Genomic DNA, 22872 nt, shown 5'->3' with positions numbered 1-22872 from the left:
GCAGCTTTGCACAGTTTTAATCATATATATGTATTCTGAAGGATTTTCCTGCCTTTATGAAAGTATAATTTTGTGAATTATAATAAAAAGATATTATCAAAATCCTCTTTTTAAAAATCTTTGACTAATATGTCAAAAAAAAAATTATTATTTTGAACTCGACTTTATCCAATGTTCAGAATTCTGTGCTAGGAAATGTATGCAAATTAGTCTGTGTTTAATAAAACAACTTGGTTGCAAACTTTTCAAACTAAAAAGTTTTCAATTCATATAAGTCAAGATTATTTGTGTAGCGCTTTTCACAATATGTTCATTATCATTCCAAAGCAGGCATTACATTACATTACATTACATTAATTTTTCCTTCAGCTTACTTTCAGGGATCACCACAGCGGAATGAACCGCCAACTATTCCAGCGCATGTTTTACACAACGGATGCCCTTCTAGCCGCACCCCAATACTGAGGAAATTACATTAAATCTTACACTGAGAACCCTAATAAGTTGACTGAACTAAATTAATTAAGTAAACTCGTTGCCTCAATTTAATTGAGTAATAGAGTCTCCCAAAATGTGCATATTCAAGTTTATTTAATTTGCCGGTTTTGTAGACTATACTTAAATTGTTCAGTTCATCGAACTTAGTACTAGAAAAACAATAGAAAAATGTTTAAATACATTTTAAACAAAAAATTAAGAAGCCATTTATTCACCTGAAGCCATTTGTTTTATGATTTAAAAAAAGACCTTGCATTTAAAAGGTTGCACATATTAGAATTTTACAGTCAAGACTACATTTGTGAAAATGACCTATTTTTTTTTCAAAGGATTAATTATGATTTTGAACTCACTACACTTGAGATCTTAAGTTTATGCATTTTCATGGTAAATAAGTTGAATTAAATCATATTTTTAAGTGATAGGACCAAAATGCAAAATTTTAAGTTATGTTTAGTCAACTTTACTTAATTGTTTAAGTAAAGACTGGGTTAAAGATTGGGGTTTACAGTGTAAAGTAGAAACGTTGAGGAGTTAGGGTTGACACTATATAAACATAGTTACCCTTCAGCTATCCAGTGTAGCCTATACAGCACATGTGTCAAAGCCAGTTCCTGGAGGGCCGCAGCTCTGCACAGTTTAGTTCCAACCCTAATTAAACACACCTGATCAAACTAATTGAGTGCTTTAGGCTCGTTTGATACCTACAGATAGGTGTGTTGAAGCAGGGCTAGAACTAAACTCTGCAGGGCTCCGGCCCTCCGGGAATTGACTTTGACACCCCTGCTATACAGTGTCCTTCCCCAAAAAAGTGATGTCTGCGTGTATAATACACGTTTAATGAAGTGTATTTGTGTGTTAAACGTACAACGTAAGCTTTTAGAAAACTAGACGTTTGTCATTCTTGTCGATACCTACAAGTTAAATATTGTGCCCTGATCGCCTGTAATGTTGTTCCTGAATCTATTTAATATCGTGGCAGGCGATTATGGAAACATTTGATGGAGATTTGAAACACAGACGACAATTCCAGTCGATTAAAATGTTAGTGCGCGGGACCGCGAGCGGGAGCGCGCGTCTGTGAGCGCTGCTGTCCACATGTGTGGTGCTGAAAATCTCTCTCTCTCTCTCTCTCTCTCTCTCTCTCTCTCTCTCTCTCTCTCTCTCTCTCTCTCTCTCTAAACTCAACTGCTTTCCACAGATCGTATCATTCGGCTTCCAGCTTCTCCACGCAGAGTCTTCGCGCGCTTTTACCTCAGTGACTCCAGCTGGACCCGCGCAGTTCGGAATAACATGACTTGAATCTGAAGACTACCCTGACAAACAAACAAATAAATAAAAATAAAATAAAATAAAAGTCTTGGGGAAAGAGCCCAGCGTATGTCTTTAAGAGCAACTATGGGGGGAGTGTCTGATTCGACTCATCTCTGGACAGACTAGCCGAAGAGCAGCTGGACCCGATCCCGAACTGTCCTGTTTTTTTCCTGGAGCTATTTTAACGCTGCCTGGGAATATAGTGCTACTTGGATAAAAGCGTACATTGTGCATTTGGAGAAAAATAATGATGGTGTTGGGGATGATGGACGCGCTGAGTCTCCACGCGCTCGCGCTCTTCTGCGCGCTACGCACCACGCTGGCAGCCAATAACTGTGAGTGTATTTACATTCATTAACTGTGACATTTAATCAAGCTTTTTTTTTTTTTTTTTTTTAATTAAAAAATGTAAAATAAAATCTAATGAGAATTTATTAATTATTGATGAAACACACTGTAAATATGCTGGGTTATCTTAACCCCACATTGGGGTTTTTCATATTTGACCCAACATTGGGTTAAGTTTTTTTTATGTAAATTTAAATGACACTTTTTAACCTAACCCAACCTGCGTTTGTCCATATTTGACCAAGCATTTTATTAAAACAGTGTTTTTTTCCCCCTCAGTTTTATATTTATTTTTGTATATTGTTTTTTATATATATTTTTGCATATTGTACTGTTGCGTTTGTATGAGTTTAATAATAATCAATCATTGATCACATATACTTATTAATTAATATATGGTAGTTTTTGTTATATATTTTTTCATTTCTGTAGTTATTACTTTCAATATTTTTGTATAGTTAAAATTGTCAAATTAAACCTGTCAACTAAATTATTTTATATATTATATAGAATATTTACCTAAAATGTATGCATGTTTTACAATCGTTGTAAGTTTATATATTTATGTATATTAGGAAATGCAAGCACAAATGTATTAATATTGTACAGGCTAATAATTAGATTGAATTATTATGTATTAATTTTAAAAAAAATTGCAACTAGCTATAGATAGATAGATAGATAGATAGATAGATAGATAGATAGATAGATAGATAGATAGATAGATAGATAGATAGATAGATAGATAGATACGTCCAAATCCTGGCTCATTTATTTTCTGCAAGTGACTTTGTTGTTAATTAGGAATATTAATAGCAATAATAATTGCTTACAAAAGTTTTATTTCACCCAAGCGTTTTTTAAACCTGTTTAAGCATACATTTTAATGCTTTGGTACACTACGTATTTATGTATGCATCTCTGTGTTTAATTAAATGCATATTTAAAGTGCTGCCACTGAACTAATGAGGGCATTTGGGGAGAGAGAGAAAGCAACACTTCTTCCAGATCTTTTGATTTCTGCTTACTAGACTTTCTAAAGGCGATTTATGAGCATGTAATGCGATAATTAAATACACAGAAGCTTATAAATAAGTAATTCAATAAATCAATCATTTATTGATCACTAAAATGTAAGGCCAGACTTCTACGGATCGTGTTTTAGAGTGAAAAGTGACCGCTAGGAGGCGCTGTTTTCCCGTGCAGATCAACGCCGTTGACATCTAAATGAGCCACAGAGCTTGTTCAAGGGCCTTAAACATACCATCAGTGGCTCTTATGAAGATTTATGTAATTCGTAGGAGGACATTATTCAGAAATAATAATGGTAAAACAAAGTTTAGCAGTAGGGATTAATGGCTTGGGGAGAACTGGAATCATAATTTGAACAGCCATTTTTTGCGCATTTATAACCGACTGCATATTTTAGTGTCTTTTGGTTGATTTGTGTTTGATGGGTCGATTTTTAAATGGTATGAAAAGCTGGCAAAGCAGCCAAAAGAAGTAATAATATGTCTGGCAACGTGACTGTTGGCGCAGACTAATGTAAATATGAGTCATATATAGCTCTCTGTAAAACTGAGATTTGCATCACTCTCTGAGGAAGATTGAGGTTGTCCGGTATGAATATGCAAATCATTCATGGCTTATTTGCATATGAGCTTAAACCTAACATCGATTTGAAATAAATAAGTAAATAAATGGAAACTTGGCAGGTTGGAATCAAGGCCAATTTAATGCTAGAGCATATGCATCATTGAAAAGTCAAATGTCAAAATTATATATGGATCAAATACGAAGCACCCCACGTTAGTGTCTGCGTCCAATTTTATGTACATAGAAAGAATATTAAATGCAAGTAAAGGACCTACTTTAACGTTTCAAATAATTTTAGTGAAAAGTATGTTCCGTCATTATTTGAGGCTTATCGTAAAAATGCAAAACAAAACAAAATTATCTGTATTTATTAAAATATAGAAAGTATAAAGTGATGATACATAATTTCTGTTAAATAGAGTGAAAACATCTTGCTGACAAATAAGTATTACCAAACCAATTTTACAAGGAAACATTTTACGTATTGTCTGAAAAGTGGCTAATTTGCACGTATATAATATAATTCGTAAAATGTAAAATTTTTCAATGGAGGTGGGTTAGGGTTAGGCTTAAAAAAACACCCCTAAACCAAACAGTCAATGGGGTGATGAATAAAATTGTGCACAAATATAAGAATAAGCCAACAAATCAAAAAGGTACAGATTGCGCGAGATTGTGTTTTGTATAAGTGGCTTGATGTAAAGTTTTGGTGTTCCACGATATTAATTCTTATTCAAAGTTATACGATTTTTTCTTGGCATTTACGTTATGCAAACTGTCTTCTGTAAGCGTAAATACTGTATAGTTAAATGTTAATGTTCGTTATATTATAATAGTCTGATAATGTTTTTACAAATTTCAAATACAGATTTTGTCATATAGAGCTTTTATTTTTTGGAAACTGCCAATTGGCCACAATGACGAATGTTAACAAAGAAAAGTAAAGACATTCATAATAATGAACATAAAAATGTCTGAAAACGTGACACCTTTTTGTTGTTTGATTTATCATATTTATTTATCATTTATGTTGAATGTTGATGTCAAATTTGTTCAAAATTGCAAAAATCGAAATCGTAACCTGACTAAAACGTCTTTACATTTCAATATGACCTTCGAACGACTCGTCGTCACATTCTGTGGTCATCGATAAACTCCAAACGGCCTCATCCTTGACTGTAAATGGCTTCACGTTTGTGGCATAATTAGTAGCGCCTTTCCAGCCAAATAAATATTAGTGTTAGATAATAATTATAGATTAGAGATCCAACAGAAGGCAACGGGACTTTGCAGGCACGAAACCATCTGTGGTTAAGCGCTGATATTAATAACCGCACTAACCGTGGCGTTCTCATAACCCATTAGGTTGCACAAATTATAATTAACAAACTCTTCATACAACAGATTGCAGAAAGATAGAAGCGAGTCTCCTAATGAAATGCGGAACTGGAACGGGGCCTGGAAACGGGTGTCGAAAATAACAACGCCTCTGTATACTTTATTTACAGTGTTGATTTGGAGATATGGATTCTTGCGAGGTGGAAACGTTGCAGTCTATTAAATCTAATGAGGGGAAAGTGTCTTTGAGAGAGCCCGTGGTTGGTGGCCTAGATTTCCTCTCTCCGCTTTGATCGAACATGCCTGACAGCGTTCAGCTGAAAAAAAGTCAATTACTCCTTTTAATTACCTGATCTGGAAGGTCCAGACTTTAGAAAAATCTGCCGGGACCTTATTCTGCACTTAAATCGTTAAAATAAGGAGGTCACAGAGTCGAGGTTGGCGCTTCAGGATCTAAAAGTGACATTCAACGTCAAGTGAAATCCAGGCATAAAATACATTGTGCATAAAATATGTTATTACTGTTAAAATTAAGGTATTTGTGACGCAATTATTTTGAGTTCACATTATTTTATGTCAAAAACAATACAGAGTAAACTGTTGTTGTTGCTTTATCGTAACTAACACAATACATTTCTGAGGCTGGCTTGAGAAATTGTAGTTGCAAACATGTAACTAGCACATTGCTAGAATGATTTACCACATTTGAGTGCTTGTTATAGCACACCGAGTGCTTGATTTAGCATGTTTCTAGCGTCTTTTGCTTAGCATATTGAAAACCTTGACTTTTTTAAGGCTTCTCTAGTGATAGATAAGATGTTCATAATTTAACAGTTAGCAACTGAAGTCAAAAGTTTGAAGCCATTTTTATTTTCTGTATTTTATGTTGTTGACGATACACTAAACATTATTTAACACATTTAAAGTATTATTAAACTTAGCTAGATTAAGTTTGTGTCTTGTTGAAGTAGCTTGAAGTAGTTGAAGTTTTTTTTAAAGCTTTGCTAGCATATTTAACATTCTGTTAGCATGTTGTTAGCATATCTGAGCATTGCTGGTATGTTTTTCCTCATCGTTAGCATGTTTAAGTACGTTGCTAGCATGAATTCCCTGCTGAAAAATCCAGCTTCAACCAGCCTAGGCTGGTTGGCTGGTTTTAGCTGGTTGACCAGCTAAAACCAACTTGACCACCCTGGTTTAAGCTGGACATACAGTAGCTCGTTTTGGCTGGGCTCCCAGCCTGTCTAGGCTGCTCAAGCTGGTTTTAGCTGGTCATTTTCCAGCCTGACCAGCTAAGACCAGGCTGGAAATGGCTGGAAACCAGGCTGGAAATGGCTAAAACCCCTCTAAAACCAGGCTGGTCGACCAGCTAAAACCAGCCAACCAGCCTAGGCTGGTTTAAGCTGTTTTTTTTTCTGTAGGGTTAAGTTGTGGCTAGCATCTTTCTAGTTAACATTGACTACCTTTTAGGCTTTGCTAGTTATAGATCAGATTTTTGAAGACACCAGAATATTTAGTTGGATTCACAAATGAAATGTTAATTGAAAAAGAAAGTCACTTTTGATTTGCATATTTGATCTGAATATAAACACACGGTAAAAATATTTTGGCACATTGTATGATTTCACATAATATTAGCATCTTTTGTTTACCATATAAACAAAAATTAGCCTTTTCTAGTGGTACATCAACTGTCAGAGTGACTAAAATGTTAAGTTCAACATCACTGGCAACTGAAATCAAAAATGAAGTTTTAAACAAAACACGCTTGCACTATTTAATGTCAAAAACACTACACACTTTCTTGTCTTTTAACAAGGCAAAGCAGAAAAAGGATATTTGCTTGATAAAGCCTGACCAAAACGTTTGAAGAAGCTTTAAAAGTTAACCTTCTAGTAGTAATAGTAATTTTAACACAGGGCTAGCATTTGCTATCATGTTGTTCAGTTTTAGCATGACTAAGCTTAGCTAGATAAAGCATGATGCTGCCTTTTAGAAAGTTGAAAGTGTTCAGTTTAAAGTTGTGGTAATTTTAACACAATGCTAACAGTTACAAAGTGCTAACATACTTTTAGCATGTCTTTGACTGCTGCGAGCATGCTTTGACACATTGTTTATATGATTTCACATATTGTTAGCATCTTTTGTTTAGCATATAAACACAAATTAGCCTTTTCTAGTTGTTTATTAGCCTTTGTCAGAGTGACTAAAATATTAAGTTCAGCATCACTGGCAACTTTAAACAAAACACACTTGTAATATTGAATTTTAAAAACAATACACAGTTTCTTGTCTTTAAAAGACATGAATAAGGCTAAGTTGAAAAAGTTTGATATTGGCTTCGTAAAGTCTGACCAGAACGTTTAAAAAAGTTTGAAGTTAACCTTTTAGTAGCAATAGTAACTTTAACACATGGCTAGCATTTGCTATCGTGTTGTTCAGTTAGTAGTTTTAATATATTGTTAGCCTTTTAACACAAACTATTTAGCATGTTATTAGCATTTTTTAAATAAATAAGGTGTTTTATATCATAGTTAGCTTGTTTCAGCACATTGTAAAATTTAGCAAGTTGCTGCTAGCATATTTTAATTAGCATATTGTGGCAGAGCAACAGCAATATTAAACATGCATGAAATTTTGATGTTGGCTTGCGAAGCCAGATCAGAAATCCTTGAAGTTAAGGTCTTCACTTTCTAGTATAGCAATAGTGGTTTTACGAACAAGATCTTACAGCAATTCGTAACTTTTTTAAGTGGCTAATTCGTGTGACTTCATACGATCTCATTCATAAAGTTTGGTACAATTTTCGTATCCCCCAATGACGGTTGGGTTTAGGGGCGGGGTTATGTGCCACACCTCCTTTTTAAAATCGTACAATTTCATTTGACAAAATATAAAATACTTACGTTTCCTTGTGAGATCAGACTGTGTTTTACACATAACTAGCATTTACTTTCTTGTTGCTAGCATGCAGTTGGCCTGCTTTACTACATCATTTGCAAGCACATTTGCAAGTATGATTTTGCATGTTGCTAATATCTATCCCTTAACATTGCTAGCCGGTTTTGCAACAATGCTAGCATGTTTGAGCACATTGCTAATTTGACATATTGCTAACATCTTTTGATGCAATTTGTTGTCCTGATTAACAATAAGGTTAAACCACATACAGGATCGATGAACTCCTGTTATAACATTTACAGCCAATCAGAATCAAGCATTTAAAGCTACAAATAACAAAACACTAATATACTTCTCATTCCAAGTGCCTTTTTGTTTTCTTGCCGATCAATATTTTCTTGTTTGCCACCCCACACATTCGATTAGAAAGACGTTTAAGTGGTTTAAAATATAGAACAAAAACAAAAGACCGGCTAGTTCACGGACAGTCAGGGTATCTCTTCTGGCCTTGTAACGCTCAAACATCTCTCTCTCCTTGTCTAGGAAAGAAAACCGCAGCGCTTGCACTGTACAGTAGATCATTGTCTAACTCAATAATTGCCTCGATCTTGTCAGCACATGTGTCAGCTGTAATTTCGGCCCCAAACAAGAGGCGGATCCATAGCTGATGTGAAAGCCTGACCTTAGAAGTTCAAGACAAACCTTTATCCACCTACAAACTCCCATCCTGCCCCTAAATGGCCTTTAACTTGCGTACATTTGGCTGATTTTCACCGCCGGTGAGTGTTTATCACGACAGCGCCATTGGGTATTTTAAGGCGCATAATAAATGGCAGAAAATCTATTCTGATAGATGCGTGGGTTGGGGAGAAAAAAAATGAGAAGACGACGATGAAGAAAAAAAGAGGAAAGATTCTTAGTTGTTCTGTGAGATCCAAGGAGCGTCTCGTTTTTTAATAAGTGGCAAATTCCATAGGAAATTCCGAAGCGTTAATCAAAAGATAAGTAATGAAGTTTGAATTCGTCTTCAGGGCCCCCTGAAGGTTTGGTTCGTTGCATGTAGGATGCTGGAAACAGTGAAATAACAAGATATGCAGTATATAAACAAGTTTGTTTTATTTTCTAATGATGCAAAACTTATATTGACAAACAACTGTTTTTTATAGAAGCAGATTGTTAGCATCAGTGGTCCAAGTTTCCTTAAAACTGGCAGCATTCCATTCACTAATGCATACTGCATGAAAAAATGCAAGTTAACACAATTTTATCGCAACATAGCAAGATTGTTTACTAAAGTACTAAGTTGTTTATATATACAGTTGAAATCAGAATTATTAGCCCCCCCTGTTTAATTTTTCCCCAATTTCTGGTTAACGGAGAGAATATTTTTTCACATATTTCTAAACATAATAGTTTTAATAACTCATTTCTAATAACTGATTTATTTTATCTTTGCCATGGTGACAGTAAATAATATTTTACTAGATATTTTTCAAGAGGCTTCTATACAGCTTAAGGTGACATTTAAAGGCTTAACTAGGTTAATTAGGCAGGTTAGGGTTAACTAGGCAGGTTAGGGTAATTAGGCAAGTTATTTTATAACGATTGCTTGTTCTGTAGACTATCGAATAAAAAATATAGCTTAAAGGGGCTAATAATTTTGACCCTAAATGACCCTAAATTTAAAAATAAATTAAAAACTGCTTTAATTTTTGCCAAAATAAAACAAAAAAGACTTTCTCCAGAAGAAAAAATATTATCAGACATACTGTGAAAATTTACATACTGTACAAATTAATTAAATATAATTTTGTTGTGATAAAATGATGATAACTTGCATTTTGTGTGTGTGTGTGTTTTTTAAATTCATTTTAGAATTTATATGATAAATTACCAGCTGAAATGCAGATATAAATATTCCTGATAGTATTTAACATAAGGACATTTTCTGCTAAAATAAATATTAAACAAACACATTTTAAGGAATATAAAATCTAAATAATCAAAGAAAATCGTTTATGAAATTGTAGAAATGTAAATATATTTTTACATTATACATTTTTATTATATATACGTTATTATATTATGTGAAGTTTATTTATAAACTAATTTCGAGAAGATCACATGCTTATGATTGACCACAGCCAGTCCCGCATTAGCTGATGCGTGATCCTCCAATCAGATGATTCCTAAGTCATTATAAATAAACAACAGAATTGATTCCACAACCATCTTCGTCTGCAAGAAACCTCCCTTCCTCCCCTTCTTCTCCCTCCCTTTCTTCTCCCTCCCTTTACTTTGATTGGGCGGCTCGGCAGCACAGTGGTTAGAACTGCTGCACCACAGCAAGAACACCACCGGCTGTGGTCCTTGCCGTGTTGGTTGGCGTTTCTGTGCAGATTTCTGTCCATGTGGGTTTTCTCTAGGTTCCCCTGTTTCTTCCCACCTTACGTCATACATAAACCAAATAGGCACCATAGTCTAGCTCCCTGCATCAGTATTTTTCCTTCTTAAAACAGTTCACTTTTAGCCACATAGGCGGGGAGTTTTTGAGATCTACCCGAGCTCAATCTCCCCTCTCGCCCTGTGAACGATGGGAGCCCTGGGCTCGAGGATCCCTTGCATGTCAAACAAGCTTATTATAAATCATCAGCAAAATGTGAACTCTTGAAATTATTATATTATATTATATTATATTATATTATATTATATTATATTATATTATATTATATTATATTATATTATACAAGCAATTCCAATATTTTCATACATTTTCCATTTTGTGTTTATAATTATTATCAAAACTATACAAACATTTGACGATTCATAATTTTTTTTCCATGTGGTACTGTATACGCTTACTATAATATTTGCAAATACAATCCACCTGCATTTCTGTGTGGCTCTGCTGTAAATACTGTAGTATACCAATGGTATGTTGTGTGCTAATTAGGCTTAGTGTTTTTCAGATCACTGCATACCTTGTAAAGCTGCAAACCTTTATTCGAGATGTCGTTACGGCGCTCAGGGACGTGTTGTTCGCAGTTGAACATATCACCAGTCTAAACTAATTCAGTGTCTTAAATGTGAATGTTCTGAACACAAAAAAGAGCCTAAAAGTAAATCAGCGTCAATGTCAGTGTAAATCACTTAGGAACAGTTTCCACTGCCTCCCAAAAGACGCCAGTTTGTTGAAGTCGTGTTCACACATCATTAGCAGGTTTGGATTTCTAAATCTGAAATGATTGTCGGGTCGCACAACTGGAAGACGCTCCCACATTTTTACACAATGAGGCATAGAAAATGAAAATACTATTTCAGTCTTTCTTCTTAAATATGTTTCAATTAACCTTTGTGTCGTGTTCACATCCCACCACTTACTTTAGTGTTCCCGGTCAAAATTGACCGGTCTGTTTTAACTGCTCTGGCTGTATATAAGCACAAAAAAAACAACATTTTTCACCTCCAACATTTTATTCAACATTGTTTAGCTGTGAACAATGTCTCAAAGTACTGTTCAACATGAATTTATAGAATTACATATAAATAACTGCAGTGAAAATACAAATAGGCACTGAAAATGTTTACAAAATGAACAATAGATGAAAGAAATCAAAATACTTTCTTTTGTTACTAATAGACGGCTCGCTAAATTAACTATCACAGGGTTTGACCAAAGAAATTGACATTTTAATCCATCTGAATGATTTATCAACCAGCAAAGCACAAACAAAATGGTATATTTTCCTGTGTATTGAGTGCTCGAATTTTCATTCAGTCCTTCAATTAGACTATATTAGTGTACTAATATAAGGAATAATGACTGAGGGTATAGATGGTGAGCATGGACGCAGAACTAGCACTCTAGCTAGCGCTTTGGTCATTTTTGAGCAAGGTGATAACTGCATTCCAATTAAATAATTGATGCTAAGATAAGCTAAAAGTTCTCCTGCTAGACCCTGAACGAAGATTAGCAGAAAGAAAGAAAGAAAGAAAGAAAGAAAGAAAAAGAAAGAAACAGAGATAGGTTCATATAACAGTCACCTGTCTGTATCATAAAATATGATATATTGTTTTATTAGGAAGTTGATTCACGTTGGAGGATCCATCGCTATAAATCAGCACAATTTTTGGGACAACTTAATTGTTTTATGTTCAATCCATTTAAATTTGTAAAAACAATTAGGTTAACTTAATCAATTTGTGTTGGGACAACATAAAGAAATTTTGTGAAACCCAGCAATTGTTTACAGTGCAACCCCTTTTGTGAAAGAGCATCCTGAACATTTGGCTAAATAGCTCTTTTATACACTCTTTTATATTTTTAGTTGCTTGTTCAAACTACTTTAAAATGAGCTGAAACAACACAATTCTTGAGATTTGGTTGGGACAACTTAATTGTTTTATGTTCAATCCACTTAAATGTGTGAAAACTATTAAGTTAATTTAAATTGTTTATGTTGTCCCAACACAAATCAATTGTGAAGAACCCAGCAATTTCTACAGTGTACATTGTAGAGCTTTAACATCTGTACAGTTAACCTATTTTGTGTAATAGCAGCCTGAACATTTGGCTAAATAGCTCTTTTATACTTTTACCACTTTTATGGTGCTTTTTGACGAAAGAAAGAAAGAAAGAAAGAAAGAAAGAAAGAAAGAAAGAAAGAAAGAAAGAAAGAAAGATGGGTTCATATAACAGACACCTGTCTGTATCATAAAATATGATATATTGTTTTATCAGGAAGTTGATTCACGTTGGAGGATCCAACGCTATCTCATGGCAATACATTGAATTAATGAATTAATGGCTAATCTGTGTGAATTCATACAATCTCATTCATACAATTTAGTACAATTTGCTTATCCCCAATGTCGGTTGGTTTAGGGGTGGGGCTGGGTGTCACACCTCCCTTTAAAAATCATACATCAGTACGAATGAACTGTTTTTTTGTCTGATGAATGAATATAGTCTGGATACCCATTCATTTCCTATGACGATCACTTTTGACCGGGAACACCACAGGTGTAACTAGGTTGATTAAAACACTCAAAATTCAATGAAAGAGATGATCATCACTTTTATATGTTCAGGTGCATAGTGTGGAGGATATCATAAGGCCTTGAGGCAATCAGATGTAAAACACAATATTAATGAGTGTTTGAAATTGTCAATTGGTCACATTTGACCCGAACACAACAGGAAGGTTAATTCAGTTTATTGCTTATCGGTTCCTGAATTTTTGAGAAATGTTCTAGCACATTTGAGAGAAAATGGTTTCCCCTGTTGAAAAAAACACCATTATGAACCATGCTTGCTGGTTTGAGCTGGTTTAGGCTTGTTTGTTTGTTTTACTTTATCGTCCACCTGAGTGGAAAATTGTCTTTGGCTCAACCAACACAGCAAATTAATAATTAAATGCAACATAAAAAACAGAATCATCAAATACGTAAAAAAGAAACACAATTCATGCCTGCCACACAGTTGGGTTAAACACTGGCTGAATTAATTATTTTGATCGCATTTGGAATGAAAGACTTTAACACATTTTTTTGTTCACTAGAGAAACTCTATAAAGTCTGCCTTACTGCAAAAGTTAAACTAGCAGAATATAAGAATGAAAGCCATCTTGAAGAATAACTCTTGCCTTGTTTTTGCTGGTCATCAGCTGGTTTTATAATTTTAATTGAAAGTATCATCGGACAAAAGCTATAACAGCACATTCGGGACGTGACATAGTTGCCAAATATCACTTGATTTTATCAGTGAGTACATTTACAAGGACACCAATAATCCGATTTTAATAATTAAAGTACCAAAAACCACCTCAGTCTTCAATAAAATGCTGCTTTATATGTTTAAACTCATTCAGATGTTGACTGATTTGAAATCAGCTCAGAAGTGTTTGAATGCAGTTCGTGCTAAGAATCGATAGCTGCTGCTATTCTGTGGAAGAAAAAGCAATACTTTCTTTGAATAACAACTTTTGTTCCGTCTCTGTATTACATAAACCTATTCTGTGACCTCATAAAATGCACGTTGTGAGTCATATGGACTGCCTTTTGATTCCTTTGAGATTTATATTGGCGTCTGTTTTTGTGACAGAACAGCTTGAACATTCTAAATAGCTCTTTTATGCAGGGTTATTGCACAGCTCTCTGGAATACTTGATACTGATTGGTCAGTCCCGACATTCCAAAGTATAATACACTTAAAAAGAATGTTTTTGCTGCTTCTTCAAACACATTCATTTTCTTTTCGGCTTAGTCCCTTTATTTATCAGGGGTCGCCACAGCGGAATGAACCGCCAACTTATCCAGCATATGTTTTTACTCAGCGGATGCCCTTCCAGCCGCAACCCAGCACTGGGAAACCTTGTTCAAACTGCTTATTTAAAATGAGATGAAACAACACATTTCTTGAGTTTTCTTTACATTGTTTTATGTTCAATCAACAAAAAAATGTACAAACCACTAATCGATTTGCTTTGGGAGGACATAAAGTCATTGTACAAAACCCAGCAGTTTTTACAGTGTGCTATTTGACGACTAAACAATAATAATAGCTATTTTTTTTTTTACTGCAAGCTTAGTTAAAAAATTAGTAAATTACTACTGCTCAGATTAATGTTAAAATATATTTTTAAAAAAATACAAATTTCGAACTGTATTGATAAAGTAGACACAAAACAATTCTTAAGAATATTTGTTCGATAGCTTTTATAATGTTTTTCTTGCCACTTTATTCTTTTTATCCACCACCTATTTTATAGCGGACCAACATGCAAATTTAGCTAATTAGCTTTGTTTTGTTGGAGCATAAAATTGTGCATTGTGTTCATTTTTGCATGTACAGTTGGCTAACTAGCTTTTTTAATTTGTGAGTTTTAATACCTGTACCCATTTGGCAGAGCAGCTTTAACATTTGCTTAAAAAGCGTTTTTTTTTTTTGTTGTTGTTGTTGTTGTTGGTGGGGGGATTTAAATCTACATAGCATCCAGTTTTGCAGCAGAGCAGCCTGAACATTTGGCTAAATAGCTCCTTTATGCATTGTGGTGCTTTAAAATCTGTACACACTCAAAAAAAGGATCTTTGCTGCTTGTTTAATCTACTTATTTAAAATGAGCTGAATCAACACAATTCTTGAGGTTTTTTTAACTTAATTGTTTTGTTTAATCCACAAAAAAAAAAACAAAAAAACCTAAGTTAACTTAATCAAATTTTTATGGGAGTTTAAAAATGTGCATTGCGTCCATTTTTTGCATGTACATTTGGCTAAATAGCTCTTTTTAATTTTTTATATGTATCGTATCCATATATGTATCCCATTTGGCAGAGCAGCTAATACATTTGACTAAAAAGTTTTTTTTTTGTTGTTGTTTTTGAGAGCAGTTAAATCTGCATAGCATCCAATTTTGCAGCAGAGCAGCCTGAACATTTGGCTAAATAGCTCTTTTATGCATTGTGCTTTAAAGTCTGTACATAATCAAAAAAAATGATATTTGCTGCTTGTTTAATCTTTATATTTAAAATGAACTAAATCAGCACAATTTTTGGGACAACTTAATTGATTTATGTTCATTCCACTTAAATTTGTAAAAACAATTAGGTTAACTTAATCGATTTGTGTTGGGACAACATAAAGAAATTGTGTGAAACCCAGCAATTGTTTACAGTGCAGTTAACCCCTTTTGTGAAAGAGCATCCTGAACATTTGGCTAAATAGCTTTTTTATACAGTCTTTTATATTTTTAGTTCCTTGTTCAAACTACTTTTAAAATGAGCTGAAACAACACAATTCTTGAGATTTGGCTGGGACAACTTAATTGTTTTATGTTCAATCCACTTAAATGTGTAAAAACTATTAAGTTAACTTAAATGGTTTATGTTGTCCCAACACAAATCAATTGTGAAGAACCCAGCAATTTCTACAGTGTACATTGTAGCGCTTTAACATCTGTACAGTTAACCTATTTTGTGTAATAGCAGCCTGAACATTTGGCTAAATAGCTCTTTTATACCTTTACCACTTTTATGGTGCTTTTTGGAGCTTTAAAATCTGTACTGCTCTGCATTTCTGTGGCAGAACAGCTCTCTCATGCTTCTGTTTTTATGATTCCCTCAGATTTACATTTGTATTGGCTTCCATTTTTTTCTGTGACCTTTACAATACGTTTTACAGGTTTATTCTCTAAATTGGCACATTTTTTTAGGCAGAGCAGCTTGTCTAACATTTGTCTAAATAACCCTTCTATGGTTTATTTTGAAGATGATTACTTTATATCACCACTTTATTTGTGATTTGCACTTTCTATCACAATTCATTTGTCATAGAGCAGCATAAATATTCAGCTAACAAGCATTTTATCTTGTTTTATTTTTTGCTTTTCTACTTTATTGTTTGTTGTCGATGCTTCTGGAGATTTATATTTCGTATTAATGTCATTTTTTTGTGGCAGAGCGGTCTGAGCAGTCATATAAATAGTTATTTTTGTGCTTTACCGCTTTTATTGTGCTTTTTTATATATTTTTTTGGAGCTTCAAAATTTGTATTGCAGTCCAATTTTGTGGTAGAACCACTATTATGAAACATTCTGTAGCTTTTTCCCTTGTATAACTGTCATTTCTGTAGTAGAGCAGCATAAACATTCAGCTAAGAGACATTTTTAAGAGACTCTTTTATACATTTTGATGCTTTTCAGAGCTTTAAGCTTTGTGTTGCTGTCCGTTTTTTGAGGCAGAGCAGCACGAACGTTCAGCTAAATAGCTCTTTTGCTTTTTTAAGCTTTTAAAATGTTTCTCACTTTGTTGCAGAGCAGCTTGAATATTAAACTAGATAGATCTTTTATGCTCTTCCGCTTTTATTATGCTTTTAGTAGCTTTATCCGCACCATTTTTGCAGAAAAAATCTGAACAGTTCACTAAGCAGATTTTATGACACTTTTTGGAGTTTTATACTTTGTATTACCATTCATTTTTGGAGCTCAGCAGCTTGAACAATTGGCTTTTTAAAGCTTTTCTACTTTTATTATATGCTTTTTAGAGTTTTACACTCTGTATTGCTATCCATTGTTGGGGCAGAACAGCCTAAACATCTTTCTAAATAGCTATTTTGCGCTTTTCCTTTACGATTCTATCTAGAATTTTAATATCTGCATTTTTGTAGTAGAGCAGCTTTAATAACTTTTTTTTTTACATTTCTTTTCTACTTTATAATGCTTTTTAAAAATGTTTTGGATTATAATATAGAAAATTTACTTCCAAAAAGCCTAACTAAAAGTTATATAGAATCTCTATAACCATGCAGTTTTTTTGTGGCAGAGCAGCTTGGACATTTGGCTAAATATCGCTTTAGGATTTTCTGCCTTAAAAATGCATTTTGAAACTTTTCCCTTGTATTGCTGTTCATTTGGAGCAGCCTGAACATTTATCTAAATAGCTCCTTTTGTGTTTCTTAATTAGAAACAAGCAACTAAACATGTTTTTACGTAATTTGTACACTGAAAAAAATGATTCAAAAATGACTCCTTGGATTTACTAAATTTTTTTACGTTAAGTGGTTGTAAAAAATTTATTTAGGCTGAATTTAAACAAACAAATTAAGTTGAACGTTGCTCAATTTAATTTGTTTGTTTAAATTCAACACAAATAAATTGTTTGCAACAGTTTTGCATGCAACACTTTTTTCAGTGTACTCTGCTTTACATAAAGCTTAATAAACATGATTTAATGCCTCAATGTTCCCTTTATAACCAGTAATCAGTAATCAGTTTTTGTGGCTGAGCAGCTTTGACATTTGGCTAAATATCGCTTTAGGCTATTTTGCCTTTATAGCGCATTATGAAACTTTTCCCTTGTAAAGCTGTTCATTTGGAGCAGCCTGAACATTTATCTAAAAAGTTCCTTTTGTGTTTCTTAGTCAGAAACAAGCACATAAACATGATTTTACCAAATGTGTATACTCTTCTTCACATAAAGCTTAATAAACATGATTTAATGTCTCAACGTTCCCTTAATAACCAGTAATCAGTAATCAGTTTTTTTTGGCAGAGCAGCTTGGACATTTGACTAAATATCGCTTTAGGCTTTTCTGCCTTTAAAACGCATTTTGAAACTTTTCCTTTGTATTGCTGTTCATTTGGAGCAGCCTGAACATTTATCTAAATAGCTCCTTTTGTGTTTCTTAGTCAGAAACAAGCAAATAAACATGTTTTTGCGTAATTTGTACTCTGCTTCACATAAAGCTTAATAAACTTGATTTAATGTCTCAACGATCCCTTAATAACCAGTAACACACAGGTCAAGAGAGAGATTCAGCTCTTTCTGTGCTTCATTACAGTCCTGCAGTGAACTGGAGAGCAATGTAGATGATCTGCACTGTGAGGATGATTGAAAAAACTTCCACATTAATTTTCATAGAGCAGAGTTATAATAGTAATAACACGATCTCTTATGTGCATAAATGATTTTGTGAGTATCATTTTTGTAACTATTTTACATAAATAACAAATATTATACATTAAATGTTATTAAAAACAGGAAATAGAAATAAATTATATTGTGCACACACTACATTTAAAATACAAATTACTATGCAGATATAAAAGTAAAAAGAAAAATATTTTATAGCTAATATTTTAAATTTGACTGATATTTTGTATACTGTACAATGTTTCAATTTAAATGTTATACAATATTTGTATTATTATTAGGCTTTACTAATGTTAATAGAATTATATTATGCAATGAGTTCACACAAAGCTCAGATCCTCTGCGATTCCCTGGACATTAGAAGAATGTCAGAGTTTACACAAAAATCTGCACTACGATGTTTAGTATTCAATATTTTAACAGCTGAAACTGCTTAGTGCTTCCAGTATATGGCCAAATACAACTCTGTGTTTTCACTCTTCAGTTTAAGGGGGAAATAAAACCATTATCAAGGCCTCCAATTGGGCCAATATTTAAATAAACAATAATACACAAGACGTGAGCATCAAAACTGCGGAGAGATGTGTTTACACAAGCGCTTCTCTTTCAGATCGAGTTCTGGACGGCGGCAAAACTTCCCGCGATATTCGTGAAGCGCCATTAGCGGCTTGTTAAGAGTTTGTTGTGCTTTTTGGGTGATATCTGCGAAGTCGCGGAACATATGTTTTGCAGACTAAACGCCCACAAACACAGACTGAACGGCATCTCATTAAGGGTTTTTCAAGGTACTGTCGGCTGGTTCAGGTTTGTTCTTACCGTCTTTTTTTATTCCTCTGATAGATCAGGACTGTCAGTCATGAGCTCGCGAGTCTCTTGACGGCTCGGGGTCCTGGTTGTTGTTTGCGTTTTGAGGATATTGAAATTATTTCATAAACTGGGAAGGTTATTTATGTTTATGTCTGTCTACTTGTTTAGTGAAAGTTTTGGAGTTCACGTGTGTAGAGGAGAGTCGGGCACAAAGTAACGCGGGGTAAAATGTCACACGGAATTTTAAGGTATTTACTTAGGGTAAACCATTGTAACACCTGGGTTCACTACAGGAATGCACAGTATCATCAAAACATGTAGATTTATTGATAACACTTACATGGATGAAAACAGGAAGGACATGGGGTGAAAACAGACATCAACTGAGAATACCGGACAGTGAATAAATAAACACAGGGACTGTCAATACACTGGGGATGATGAGACTGATTACATACAGGGGATGAACTCAGGTGACACTAATGAACAAAATGACATGGCGGGAACTGGAGCAAAGGAGCACATGATGAAAACAAACACACATGGAAGATGGGATGTGACAACCATGGCATGCTTTCGAAGTTTTCTCCACAGTGTTGGCTGACGTCTTCCTGCCAATTATTAAAAAAGGTCGAAGAAATTTGACTGAGAAACACAGGAGAAACCATTTTTGCAGCATAGAAGTATTTTTATTATACTTGTTTTTTTTATTTTTATTTAAACTAAATCTGTGAAAGTATGTTAGTAAAATCTTTTATTGTTGTGACGACCGTCTTCTAGACTAAAAGATGGAACCATTTTGAAAGATGTAAAAAACACAGTGACTGCTGGCCAGTTTTGGAGAAAACAGGACACAGCGGGTTAGATGTAACAGGGTGTTACAAATAAGTCAAACTCTGTACTAACAAAATAATTTTTATGAAAAAATTAGAAAAAAATACATTTTATTGCTAATATTGCAAACAAATACATTGTATAATGATGAATAATAATGTAAATAAATCCAAACGTGCTTACCAAAATATAAATAAATAAATATGAGTTAAGTAAAACATACAACTGACATAAAAAAACATAAAACTGAGTTAAGTGCTGAGGAAATATACTATTTAAAGTAAACTGAATTTAAATTAATTGTGTAAAAGCTGCCTTTTATAAGCATGTGTTACAACTAAACATCTGTCTGTTACAACTTGCCCCGTAGGTGGGGTAAATAGTAACATTTTTACTCCTGGCACTTTTGGCAATACTTCACAGAAACCATAGGTCCGGCGACCATACAACCAGCGCTCATTTGTAGGAGAGGCTTGTGTGTTGTTGGTGAACAGATATGGTTTGTGTAACCCTATTACTTTGTTCATTATTTGACCAAAACCAAAAAGTGTTACTTTGTGCCCCGCTCTCCCCTATTCACTACTGGAATGTATTTATTCAGTCCCATTAAACATTTGGGTAGGGTGTTCTTCTTGTAAGTTCTTTCTTAAACTAGAACATAAAGTCCACACTAGGGGCTTAGTACCTACCAGCTAGTTTGTAACTAAATGTGTTCTTACTTTGGTTGCATCACATGTTCTTAAGGCAAAGCATAGTTAGTAAGCTCTCCGCAAAGTCATGCATAGTCACACTGAATGACGTAATATCCAGCTTAAACTGCTTTAAAATCCTGCAACGAATGCGTCTATATATCTGTCCTATGAATAGTAAATGACGTATTACATTTTTGTAGTACATTACAGGGCGATGCAGTGTTGCAGTAGGTAGTGCCCACAGCAAGAAGGTTGCTGGTTTGAGCCTCAGCTAGGTCAGTTGGCGTTTCTGTGTGGAGTTTGCATGTTCTCCCTGCGTTCGGGTGGGTTTCCTCTGGGTGCTCCGGTTTAGCCCACAGTCCAAAGACATGCGGTACAGGTGAATTGGATAGGCTAAATTGTCTGTAGTGTATGAGTGTGAATGAGAGTGTATGGATGTTTCCCAGAGATGGGTTGCAGCTGTGAAAGTCCGCTGTGGCGACCCCGGAATAATAAAGGGACTAAGCCGAATAGAAAATGAATGATATATGTTTATTGACCAGGGAGCCAACCCTGCTATAAACGCTAAGCATATCTAAGTGGGAACTCTTGAAATAATAGTGATGGAAAGACAAAAATCCTATGTTAAATTTTCCAAGTCAATTTTCAACTTTTATCAAATGTTGTGTGCAAATATGCAAATTAGGCATTTTTTTCCTAGCACTAAAATGTGAATACTGGATTAAGTCTGATTCAAATTCTTGGTTGATTTCTTGACGTGTTAAAGTCAAATATTTTTACAGAAGACATTTTGTCAGTCTTTTTATCATTTCAGAAGAAATTACTGTGAAGCGTTTAATTCATCTTTATTTCTATAGCACTTTTACAATGCAGATTGTCAAAGCAGCTTAACATAGAAGTTCTGGTAAACTGTGTCAGTCCAGTTTTTAGAGTTGAAGTTCAGTTTAGTTCAGTTCAGTGTGTTTAATTTTCAATCCTGAAAGTCCAAACACTGAAAGAGCAAACCCATTGATGCGCAGCTACACAAGTCCCAAACCAAGCAAGCCACTGGCGAGGAACAAACGGAAAAAAATGGGAACAGCCAGAAAGGAAGTTTATTTTTATAACATAAAGCTCTTTATGAAGAAATCCATCTGTTAAACAAATCATGTACAATACAGATAATAAAACTATAAAGTGAGGTGTGTTACTGAAGTGGAAATTTATGACTAATTTGGGGAAAATTACCTTTAAAAATATGTAGTGTAACTAAAATCTAGACACAGATTGATAAAGTGCTGTAAAGGAAACACAAGTGTATTTTTGATATTTCCTTTTGATTTCTAAAACCAAAAAAATTACTTTATAAAACCCCAAACTGACAAATTTGTGGAAAATATAAATATATTTGCCGTATTTTGGTGCCTTAAAGTCAGCATGAAATCAACATGTACAACGTTTGCATTGCAAAGCAGGGCTGCGCCCAGTCAGTACCTGGATTAGAGACCACATGAGAAAGCTTCTGTAGGTTGCTTCCGGAAGGGATGTTAGTGAGACCAGCAGGGGGCGCTCAACCTGCAGTCTGTGTGTGTCCTAACGCCCCAGTATATAGACGGGGACTCTATACTCCTTAGTAAGTGCCGTCTTTCGGATGAGACATTAAACCGAGGTCCCGGTGTGTGGTGTGCAGTCCGGCGCGATATGGCTGCCATCGCATTATCCAGGTGGATGCTGCACACTGGTAGTGGATGAGGAGATTCCCCCCAAAAATGTGTGAAGTGCTTTGAGTGTCCAGAAATGCGCTATAAATGTAAGACATTATTAATATTATTTGTTTTACTACATTTTTTTAGGGATAGGGAGTGATTGTAAGAAAGTATCTGGTGCAAATGTGCTAGTCGGTTAAAATGTCAGAGAGGTAGAAGTGCATGTTTTCTACAGGTGGTTTGTCAAGCACACTCACCTGTGTGAGGCACACTCAGATTTACATAATGTTTTGAGATTGTCATGTGGTGTGGTAGGGTGGAGAGAAGAGGTGGTCCTGTTTTTTTCACAGGGGTTCAGGTGAAGAGCTAACATCTAAAAAAAAATGTTTATGATATCATGTGGTCTTTAAATCAGCATTTTAAGCAAAATA

General features: G+C 34.4%; 1 protein-coding gene across 1 annotated transcript in view; it reads left to right on the top strand.

Annotated features, from left to right (window-relative positions):
- The first annotated feature begins 1724 nt into the window (after positions 1 to 1724).
- The window catches only part of cntnap5b (contactin associated protein family member 5b), a 124909-nt gene continuing 103761 nt past the window's right edge, over positions 1725 to 22872 (top strand). The window contains exon 1 of the mRNA XM_056448563.1: positions 1725 to 2147. Within this exon, the coding sequence (XP_056304538.1) occupies positions 2060 to 2147 (88 nt within the window). The 5' untranslated portion in view covers positions 1725 to 2059. The remainder of the gene's footprint in view (positions 2148 to 22872) is intronic.

This window comes from Danio aesculapii, chromosome 22 (assembly GCF_903798145.1).
Source record: "Danio aesculapii chromosome 22, fDanAes4.1, whole genome shotgun sequence".
NCBI classification, from domain to species: Eukaryota; Metazoa; Chordata; class Actinopteri; order Cypriniformes; family Danionidae; genus Danio; species Danio aesculapii.
The sequence above is the reverse complement of the archived record's forward strand: the minus strand, read 5'-3'. Positions and strand labels throughout refer to the sequence as shown.